Here is a 12,044-nt window from a genome sequence, read left to right as displayed (position 1 = left end):
CTGGGCTGTAGTGCACTCACTGATCACATTTGTGGTAGTTTTTGAGGCTGTTGTTTTGTGATGTTTATTTATATTTCTGTTCCGTGTTCTGGCACCCTGTCCAGGGTGTTTGCTGAGGTAGTCTGCTAATTACCATGATTTGTTAACAATATGCACCTCATTACTGGGACCCCCACCAGGTAAAGCGGAGTGAAAATGTGATTAAGTGATTCAATTCAATTCTTTTATAATGCAGTTTCTGTTTTAGTTGTGCAAACCTTGGCATTAAAAGTGAACATAATATAATATAATGTCAACACTTCAAAGCAAGAATTTCAGTCCCTTTTGGATCTCCATGCAGATATTAAGATGTGATTTTGGACCTATAGTACTTATTTATATTTAATCTAACTAATATGCAACTTACAATGAAAATCCACAATGCCCTTCACAAAATGAATGGGACAATGTGAAATTATTTGATTAGCATGATAAGATACAAAGTTTTGAATAATTGTTGTGCATTTGCAACATCCATCATATCAAAGATGAGAGTGGTGAATGATATAGCGAACCTTGTACATAGAGCACAATTGGCAAATAAAAAAAATTCTGTAAATGTCCACCAGATGGCGTCTGAGTGTTTGGGAACCATTTTTGCGTACTTTTTGATGAAACCAGGAAACTTCTATATGGAGGTATTTTGCAGACAATATTCAAAAGCAATTGCAAACTATATTTGCAGTTGCATTTCCTATTTGTGGACGCACAAATTGTGACATAATTGAAATGAAAATGCAAATCGTGTATTACCGTTTGCATTTTCATTTACACGAACGTACATTGCTAAATTTCAAATGGTAACGCAAAGTCCATTTGCAGTTGCATTTCACACAATGTGTCTTACGCATTATGACCCTGTCATATTGAAATAGCAATAGCAATTACACCATTTACTATTTCATTTCCTCAGTGTGGTGTATGGAGCCGGACAATATTCAAACAGAATCACAAATCCCTTTGCATTTACAGTTCCCATGCCTTGCATAGAAACCTGCCAATTAGGGTGGGTGGGGAAGTGGAAGTGACGTCACTCACACGCGGCCACCGGAGATTGACTGCACATTCGAACCAAGTACAACTGAATCCATCCATCCATCCATCCATCCATCTATCCATCCATCTTCTATACCGCTCATCCTTTTCAGGGTCACAGGGAACCTGGAGCCTATCCCAGGGAGCATCGGGCACAAAGCGGGGTACACCCTGGACAGGGTGCCAATCCATCACAGGGCACAACCACATACACACTCACACACCCATTCATACACTACGGACACTTTGGACATGCCAATCAGCCTACCATGCATGTCTTTGGACTGGGGGAAGGAAACCGGAGTACCCAGAGGAAACCCCCGCAGCACAGGGTGAACATGCAAACTCCGCACACACAGGGCCACGGTGGGAACCCCCAACCCTGGAGGTGTGAGGCGAACGTGCTAACCACTAAGCCACCGTGCCCAGTACAACTGAATATATTTAAAAATTATCTCCCGTTAAACCCCGCTGAAGCTAATCTCTCAATTATCAGCAATAATATCAGCAGATACATTTTATACTGTGTTTCAAATCAGGTTTTCTGTATGTAATGTAAATGAAGTTTCATTCTAAATGCAAATTAAGGATAACATTTGATGTGATCACTTTCTGTTCTCACAGTACAGATGTTGTTACAGGTTTGACCCCAAATGGTGAGGTGGTAGGGATATGGAGACAGATGTCTTTCTGAATGCTAATTACGGTCACATAGTCCATTGTTCAGAGATGGTTCTTGATGTCCCACGGCCGCGCCCATGCTATAACTGTGTGAATGTCACTTTAGGTGGTATTATACGCATATTGCTGGGACTGAGATAAATCGTCCCTTTGATAATTCTGCCTTTTAGGGAGCAAGCTTATCCTAACACAGTTCGGGGTGGAATGTGCTGAGAGGCAGTCTGTAATTTCTTACACGTTCAAAGTTGAAAATCTACAAAAACACTGTGGGATCTACAAAAACAATGTGGCCATGGAAAGAAAGGCGTGTTCACAGTAATTTATTCAGAGATAGAATTTGGTGGCTTTTGTTCTATGGACTGCTATTATGGTGTGAATGTCAGTGAGTGTGTTTGAATGTTGGATTTGTCTAAAACTGTTCAAAATGACTTGTGAACACATATCCCACACTACCGCCATTGATAATTTAATAAATGTTTTACTTGTTAAAATAGTGAGTTTGCTAAATTACATAATGCCAATTAATAGAAGGTTACTAAATAGTTCTCAGTCACCTAGAAGCAGCAGTCTACCTTTTAATAATCCTGTGCTTAATGTTGCAGTGTTTTATGATCAACGTTTCCAGTATTTCCATTGCTTTATTACTTCTCAGACAAAACTTTCACGTTTTTAGTTTGCATGCACTCGCTGTGAAATTACAGAGAAACATACAGTTGTAAATCATAGTTGTATTAAAAGTTAAACAGTAGAAATTGCCACTTCTATAACAGATATGTTTTTGCTGTTATGTGCAGTCAGTACAATGGTAATAGACAAGAAAGCAAATTTTGAACTTAGCATATCTCTTTTAAGAGATATTAGTATCCTTCAAATAATAATTGTAATTTGTTTTTGATCATCTCTGATCCTCATCAACGGTGCCCCGAATGAACTGCTTGGACACCAAGACCAAAACAAACGTGTACTGGTGATGACATCAGTAACCTGCGCCATGCCATCTCAGTTAACAGAAAGAAATTCCGAAGATAAATTTATATTTAATATTTTTATTGTCATTAACACCATTCTTACAGAAAAAAAAGAGAAATAAGCTTAGGGATAGTGACTACAAGGTACACACCCATTGTCCATGTCAGACATGTCACTTCCTGTTAATAAACCTGTTGGCCAGTAGTATTTAAGCTTACGGCCCGCCTTTCGGTGAAACAGACAGCTTTTGCGACCAATTGAAAAGACCTGTAGACACGCCCATACCTTTAGTCATGCCCATACCTTTAGTCATGCCCATACCTTTAGACACACCCATTACTCCAACCTGCAGCGTCCCACATTTGGGTAACTGAGTAAGATTTTACCAAGATTATCGTCTATTGTTTTTTAAAAGAAAAATTACAATTCAATAACTTTTTAACTATAGGAGTTACACATGTAAAACACATTTCTTTAAAAAAATAATAAAATAAAACAAACAGAATTTTCAATAATGAACTGTTTCCTAGTACATTTGGTTTTACATGAGTAAATCCTACAATCAAAAATGTATTGAAATTTTAATTATTTTTCTTTTTTTTTTAACAAAAAAATAAATGTCAACAACAGTGGTATATAATATAGTGTGAATCATAAAATTGGTTGAGTTTCATTTCTGTTTGTTTGCAAAAAAAAATTTAGCAATGAAAACCACTTGCTATTTTTTTTTTTTTCTTTTACAGCATTTTGCTGTAGTTGCTAAGACTAACTCTGGGTTTTAACTGGCACAATGATGTTTATATAATAATAATTGTTTTTATATATATATGTGTGTGTATATATATATATATATATATATATATATATATATATATATATATATATACACACACACACATATATATATAAAAACAATTATATTGTTTATATATTTGTTGTATATTATATATTTGTTATATATATATATATATATATATATATATATATATATATATATATATATATATATATATATATATATATATATATTCTCCATCTCACCACTGTTTTATATCATTTAACCTCCCTGTTATGACTTTTAATCTTTAGTCCTCAACCCAACAATTGTGAAGGTAGGCACGTTTCCTAAAATACAGTAGAATATTTGCGTTGAACAAACAATGTCGCTTGTTAGTCGCCTTAATTTGACAGTAGGGAATATCTAAGGACATCCAAACTTTTGAGTTTGCCATAAATGATAACTTCTGAATTGGAATTCATTGACAATTAGACAATGAAAAGCATTTAAACAATAAACAAGGTAATAGAGGTATAACGTATTGTCCATAAACCATGCAAAGTTTTGCACTCAGGTTTACATGTATTGTGCATGCCAAACACAAATTTGTTGTGCCTGTATTTTTCAGATCAGTAATGTTTTTAACTTGTGTTTTTAAAACAGGAAGAAACTTAGAACATAGAACATTTTATTTCATAATCTTCTGTTGGCTATAAGATATACTTTCCCTTTGAATATATAGGTGTGCTTTTATCTATATATTCTATCTCTATTATAAAACACTACACAATTGTCCTAAACACATGGTAAAAACAATGCTACAAAAAGCTGGATAGAAGAACATCTGAATATTGTTGACTGTAACAAAGACTATGGTTGTTCAAATAAAAAAGCATTGGACATTCAAATTGTCTAATCAGTGACACTAGACTTCATATCCTTTTTTCCTAAAGAGTCAAAAAAGTAATGATTAAAGTACTAACAACCAGTACTGTGCTGACAGATGCAATATTGCTTCTGGAATAAAAGATTGTTCGACCATTGCGTGGCTGCACAGGGCGAAACGTATCAGTCATGGCAGTCCCGTTTTCAAACCAGAGTTCAGAGAATGTAGACAGCTGTGGAATAAGGGACATTAAAGTCAACTGGCTGGACAAATGAACTCAGAACTTCACATATTAGTTGCAGGTCAATGATACTCAATCAGTTCCAGGGAATGGGAGACATACTGTAATTCTTTGCTTATTTTAATGTTTTCTCAGAGTAACACAATTGACTCACCTAATGAAGACAAGAAAATGTGCAAAAATGTAAGAAATGGGACACTCAGCATATTGAAAACTACTGGGCTAGGTTCTCAGTCCAGGCACTGTGTACTTTTTTGTTTTGTTTGTTTGTTTGAAGAGCCAAGGGTGGCAAAATATTCTATAAGCTGATATGTCGGGATGATTTTTAGTTGCGATCACTAGTAGCAACTCATCAATTTTGTGTGAGACTGAGTTGGGTTAAAAACGTCAACCACAACTTACCTGCTTCTTGCTAAGTTTAATGGTGCTTTCAAATACAGTCCAAATGACTGACTCTGCACAGTCAGGTGTGGTCAGAGAACCGCTGTAGCGGAAGTAGCGCATCAATGTATTGTGGGGAGGAATAAGCATTTTCAAACTCACAGATGCTAGTACAGTTTTGTTGCCTGCAAATGAATCCAGTCAATGAAAATATTCAGTCAACCTCAGGCCATGACAGTAACTGAGTTGGTACTAAAGCATGCCTTTGAACTTTGATTTAGTTCTCTATAAACGACATATAAATGCCATAAAACATTATAAAGAGATATGAGCCTCAGAAAAACAGCCAAAGCAGCATGATAATGAATGAACCCATATAAATATGTGAGATTTACCAGGGAATCTGATGTGAGGCAGAGCATTTATGATGGAATCATATTCATTGACTTCACGGTCTGATTCCTGTGAGATAAGAAAGGACAACAACTGCTTTGACATAAAAATTCCATCACAAATTTATTTAAATTTGATAATTTACAAATAACTCATAAGCACCTTAAAGCATTTACTATATGGTCCAAAAATAAACATATTTAATGTTTAATTAATACTTACATGATACTGAATTAATTCATACCCTTCCTTATTCCTTATCGCATCAGGAAATAATGAAGTATATACAGTAACAGCCAACTGTGTCATAAATTAATATCCATTAATTATGCAAACAGTCTTTAACTTTAACATTAACACATCTGGCATAAAACAAGTTTATAATACAGTGTTAGAAAATCAACTCTTAAAACAATTACAAGAGAGGCCTTAATAATTACACTTATCAGCATACTGTATGCTACAGTCCTTACCATGTGTTTGAATAGATTTGATTTTGATCATGTTGTCTCAAAGTAAAAAAAAATAAAATAAAAAAAATTTGGCCTATACTGCTTTAATCTACATTGTGTATAAAAAGTTTTTAATGTAAATGTTCTTTATTAATTTTGCTATTCATTATATGAATTATAATTAAAATTATAGACAGGCAGACAAATCAAGAACAAGAATCGAAAACACAAGGACAAAAACAAGATCAAGAAACTAAGAAACGCGGAACAAAGGCTTAGTATGGGTCTGGCGGAAAACACAGAAACACAATACTTCACACTGAACAAAGACACATGAGGGGTTTAAATGCTAAACGTAATCAAAGGTGGACACGAGAACAGCTGAGACATTAGGAATGAACCAATCACATAACAGGGGCGGAGAGAGGACAGAAACCAAAACAAAACATGTGTCATAGTAAAAGTCAGTGTCAACCCAGAAACACTCTCTGTCGTGCTTCAGGCAGTTCATACGTGGTAAATGCTCCTGCATTCAGCACAAGGGGAAATCTGTGACACTAATAAGGAATTAGTACTTAACTGTAATATTTATTATTAAGGTTACTGATATATATGACTGTATGATTTATTATTTCCGGATGCAGCAAAGATTAAAAGAAAGAGCTAGCAAGATGTTAATACTCAACTGGCTATTGATATATGAGTATATACTTCATTATTTCCTGATGTGGTAAAGATTTGGCATGACTTAATTCATCATCATGAAAGCATTTGTAAACGTAATAAATAATAATATACTTTGTGGACACAGTACAGTGTGGGTTGTTTTATTTAAACAAACAAACAAGCAAACAAACCTCATACAAAAATCCAAAAACCGCTAGTCCAGATGGATCTTTAACAGCCTCTTCAACAGAGCTATAATCTTTCTTTATGTGAACAATATGCATCTGTGGAGACAAAGACACTCATCTATTAAATTAATGCACCATGATCTCTCTCTCTCTCTCTCACTCTCTCTCTCTCTCTCTCTCTCTCTCTATATATATATATACATATACAATACACACATACCATAACAGCTCAGCTGCCATTGGTGTGTGAGTGTGTGTGAATTGGTGAATGAAAAAAAGTGAACCGCTAAGGTTAAAAGGCGCTATAAAACTGCAAACCATAATTCCAAAGGGTTCACATACTTTTTCTTGCCACTATATACACTCACAGAGCACTATATTAGGAACACCTGTACACCTACATCTATTCAGCCAATCATCTGGCAGCAGTGCAATGCATAAAATCATCCAGATACAGGCCAGCAGCTCTGGCTAATTAATGTTCACATCAAGCATCAGAATGGGGAAAAATGTGATCTCAGGGATTTTGACTGTGGCATGATTGTTGGTGCCAGATGGGCTGGTTTGGGATGCAGTAGAATTTGCAGTATGAAAGTACACCTCAAAAATCTGCAGGCATTGCATGATGCAATCATGTCAACATGGACCAGAATCTCAAAGGAATGTTTCCAACATCTTGTGCAACCCATGCTATGAATGGAGGCCCTACCCCTAGTATTAGCGTAATGTTCCTATTAAAGTGAGTGGTGAGAGAGAGAGAGAGAGAGAGAGAGAGAGAGAGAGAGAGAGAGAGTGTGTGTGTGTGTGTGTGTGTGTGTGTGTGTGTGTGTGTGTACGTGTGTACACCTCCATAGGGTACTGCTCTCCATCGATAGTATGCTCTGATCCTGGCCCACCATTCTTGCCCCAATGAAAATGGACTTCCATTGCTTTGTAAGTTTCCTTTAATCCTGCACCATCAATCACAGCATCACCTGACAAGTTAAACTTGACTGGGGATAGAGAAATAGTGATTAGCTCCTTAACCCACTTTAGTGATTATTTTAAGCTACCAATTTAAGTGAACCATCCAGACAACCAGTAACAATAAACACTAATCAAAGACGTAAAAACACTAATCAACAGAACCATTTCATACTATTCATTTTTCTATGTCACAAAATTGGTAACATAAATGACAACATAGTTTTGCTGTGATGGGAAAGCCAAAGTCACATAGGGAATGGCATGGGTTTCTCATGGAAATATTCAGTGGCGTATCACAAAAGCTAGCACATACTGTATTCAATAAGTGTTTTGAACTACAGATTTCAGTTTGTAATCAGGAGGTAGCTTTCAGTATGTATTCAGCTATAATATAGATTAGAAAATGGTTGTGTTTTTTTCCGCAAGAAAATAAATGTTAATGTATCACCCAGTTGCAAATTCTGAGGAGTGTGAGATTTTTCAATGAACTGTAATTGTGATGACAGATTCTCCTGGATATTTTCAGTCAGTTTACAATATGAACTCATCTACTCATTAGGATTTTTTCTGATTAATGTCTCACCTGTGTGACCATTATTTGTGATAATGCTTTGGAAAACATGTTGGTAACCTTGAAGACTGAGGGGTGTCAGGTGGATAGTATCCACTTTTTTTGTTACAATGTTAATAGGTGACTGGCTTCTGTTGCCACAGGTTGGTGATATGTCCTTCCATTCATCCGGCCCTATAGATTAACAACAGTGTGCTAAAAAAATTTTGAGAAAACTATTTATACCAATTTTAAATGTTTTTTTTTTTTTTTGTATAGTAATGATCAGAACTCACCCTTGCATTTGTTGTCACAGGAGACCTGAGATTTATAGCACCACTCTGAAAGAGCAATTCAGGTTTATGACATGACAGACTTGAAATTTTACTATTGCAGCTAAACTGGAGCATGTTAATACCAGCCTACTTTTAGTACTCTATTTGCACAATAAACAAATATTTAAATGCTGTCTAACCATATGATTCAGTTCTCTGACAATGGACCTCAAGAATGATAAGTGCATGTCAAAAACAAAACCTCACAGATTAAGAAAACTACTAATTAAAAAGAAAAAAAAAGAGAAGGAAATTAAATGAAAAAGTCTTATATGAATAAAAGAAAAAAAAATATGATAAACCCCACAATGAAATTTGGAATATATACCGGTCTGTGGAGTACAGCACTTTAGTAATTCATGTTGCAATGTATTTCTTAACCTGCTGATGGTTTGTGGGCCAGAGGTAATAGACCATATGGCAGTTCCCCCCAAACTGGGTAATTTGACAGATTGTGTGATCATTAAGCAGAATCAACACTGTGCATCTTCCTACAAAAGATTTGGAATCAGCTGACAGCTGAGCTGGAATCATAGCGGGAAATCTAAGTATATATACTTATATATTTTTTACAGTAGGATCATTTTTCTATGTAGGATTAACATTTTCTGTGATCTTTTCTGTGTCCTGGTATGTTTACTATTTAAAAAAAAGGCTACTGTTTTAAAGTCTGATAGCATATTTCAAAGAACACGCCTCACATTAGAATAAGGCTTTAAACTCGGATATTTTGTGAGTTAGTTTATTGTTGTTAAAGAAGAATGTTAGTGTAGAGCAATGTGGCTTGAAACCACCATTTTAGGGAAGTAGAAAATTTCATAAAAAGTTACCACAAATTATTCTAACGGTTGTAAACGTGAAAGAAAACCGCTAATTGAAAGGTTACTTCAACAGTTGAATCTGTCAACATTCAGACAAAGAATAGCCTTAGAATTTAAGACACTTGAAACAACTATAGTAAAGTACAGTCAGTACATTCTGCTTTATGCCCCTGAAATAAGTGTTATTTCCAAAATTTTGGCCTCACTAAAAATGACCAATTCAGAAGGCACTAATTTCAGAACAAATGTGTTATTCGAGTTGGTGTCTTTTGAAAGAACCTAATAACATATTTATAAAATCTAAATTAAATTATTTAAAAAATATATACATATAGAATTGAAATTCACTGACATACCTGCACCCCCAGTCACCCCCAACATAGACACCAAAAGAACCAATAACTTTAAGATTGGCATGTTGCTTTGTTTGCTCACTATGACCAAAAAACCTAACCAAGGTTATCACTACTTTAACAGTGATGTTTAGTGGAGGAGCCTTTTATAGTTTATATGACCCTGTGTTATCTTACAACACATATCAGTAACTCCTCCTTTCTGAGGCACCTACCAAAGGCGATGGTGTCCATTTTTGGACAGAATGAAATATGTGTTTGCATAAGGATGTACCCAGAATATATCAAGCATGATTTAAAAATACTATTCTGATGATATATTTTACAGCTGAGACAGTTTTATGCGTTTTGATTGAGGAAGAAACTACAAAAGCTGTAAAACTGTGTGATAAAGCTTTGTGATAAGATTCGAGAACTCATTTCTTTATTATGCATGGAAATTCCCCATACCAGAAAAGGCAACATAGTGTACTGTACTGATTTCCTGTGACTGTTCCATCTAAGAGGACAAATTAGACCCAAATCATGCAAGCAAGTTCCCAGGCCAGTGCATGCATGAATATGAAACGAAAGAAACCATCAGCAGCTACTGTATGTTCATGAAATCAGTAAGTTTGATGAAGCTTATTTCAGAAATTCTCTTGTTTATGGAAACTGCTAAAAACAAGAAGCTTGAGCTAAAGAGGATTTTATATGTACGTTCTAACCACAAAAAAAGTTGTCAGCATTCCCAGTGATTTGGAATTATGTTCTACAGAGATGTCCAAAACTCAACAATTGAGACTTAGTGAAGTCCAGGGAAACCTTGTTGATTTCTCTAAATATTATTCTACTAAATTATCACCTTCACCACCACAAGATATGCCATGTTAAGAAGCAAAATGTCATTGATTGGTGTTCCCTTGGTTCATGACCCTGTAGCTGGCCAACAGAACATGTGTTCATGTAGTGTACAGATGTGTGTAAAAACTCTGGTAAAAACTCTGGCAAACCTGTAGATGCAGTTGGCATCCAGGAAGACTGGATGTCAGCAGGAAAGACTGCATTGGGAGAGGGTGACTAGTCACTTAACCCACTAGTGTCTCAATAGACACCCATTAGAAACTACAAAAATAAACAAGAAGAGACAGTTGCAGGTCATCAAAGAGGTGGGACGGCATATAGGCCAAAATGGATAGACTACAGAGAAATGACTGCAATGAATATTGATAACAAATCAAGGATCCTGAGATGTGAATGCAGATGGGAGAAAGTAACTACATTCTGAGGGCTATGAAATCACCAGGGAAAATTTAGAAAGACCATGTAGCAGGAAAGACCATGAGTAACCTTACACTGCAGCAACATGAGTAACCTTACACTGCAGCAACAGGTCAGACAAGAGAGACCCAAAGCCAGGTTGAAAACCACAGACCCCATGTTGCTGATGGTAGGCAAGCAGGACAGGAACCTGTTGGTGGTGAGCAACCTCCCAGAGGTACAAGAAGGGAGGCAGTATACCAGACAACCCCTCTGACATGCAGATGCAAAACTTGCTATTGAATCAACTCACTGATGGCCTGGCATGAATTGACCAAATGACCCAAGCAAACTGCCAGGGAAGTACAAAGTGTGTCACTAACATTTTACACTTTACCAGTGGGTGATATGGACACTGAAAGTGTGTGTAATCCCTGTAAACCATTGCAACCCATTAGCCTTATGATATATGTAGCTAGTCCTGGAACTGATCCAATAGTTGGTGCATAGTTGCCTGGTGCACATCGGCCATAAGATCAGCAGTCTCCAGCTCCAAGAATTTGTCAGTAGGGTCCAGGCAGGACACACATGGCTGCGCTGGGGAGAAGCCAAGTCCAACAGAAAACAGGAAGGAGTTGGTCATGGTAGAGGTGGCAAGAAGAAAAAGTGATAAGATCAAGTCTGTGCCTCAGGGTTGCCAAGGGCGATGGTCAATAGTTAATAGCAGAGACAGGGCTCAAAACCAAAGGTTTTGTCCATACAACTTGTCCCTGAGATGGCTTATTTCATTGTTTGGGACAGGTGGGAAAATTGTGGTGATGATAAAATGTGTGTAAAACAAATGATAACACGAGTAGCCACAAAAGTGAGACTCACTTCTGCATTCGTGGATCAAAGTGCAGTAATCACAATGTAAAAAGCAGTTACAGGATTTACCGTAGATTCACAGCCGTGTTTATATTCAGTACAACAGCATGATTGCGAATGTGATATTGCTTTTCAACAACAGTTCTATATCACAAAATTAATATTAAGTAGCTGACATTTCAGACACAATATGACCAAATATTT

General features: G+C 36.2%; 1 protein-coding gene across 1 annotated transcript; it reads right to left on the bottom strand.

Moving 5' to 3' along the window:
• Positions 1–3,801: 3,801 nt before the first annotated feature.
• ca4b (carbonic anhydrase IV b) lies at positions 3,802–9,976 on the bottom strand. Its single transcript, XM_053647835.1, has 8 exons — positions 9,738–9,976; positions 8,522–8,566; positions 8,259–8,420; positions 7,556–7,701; positions 6,713–6,805; positions 5,406–5,472; positions 5,032–5,195; positions 3,802–4,620 (listed from the first exon to the last, which is right to left on the bottom strand). The coding sequence occupies exons 1-8, from the start codon at positions 9,796–9,798 to the stop codon at positions 4,450–4,452; spliced, it is 909 nt and encodes a 302-aa protein (XP_053503810.1). The 5' UTR covers positions 9,799–9,976; the 3' UTR covers positions 3,802–4,449.
• Positions 9,977–12,044: the final 2,068 nt, after the last annotated feature.

This window comes from Ictalurus furcatus, chromosome 17 (genome assembly GCF_023375685.1).
Source record: "Ictalurus furcatus strain D&B chromosome 17, Billie_1.0, whole genome shotgun sequence".
Classification (NCBI taxonomy): Eukaryota; Metazoa; Chordata; class Actinopteri; order Siluriformes; family Ictaluridae; genus Ictalurus; species Ictalurus furcatus.
Note: the sequence above shows the minus strand (reverse complement) of the source record. Positions and strands in the feature narration are given on the sequence as shown.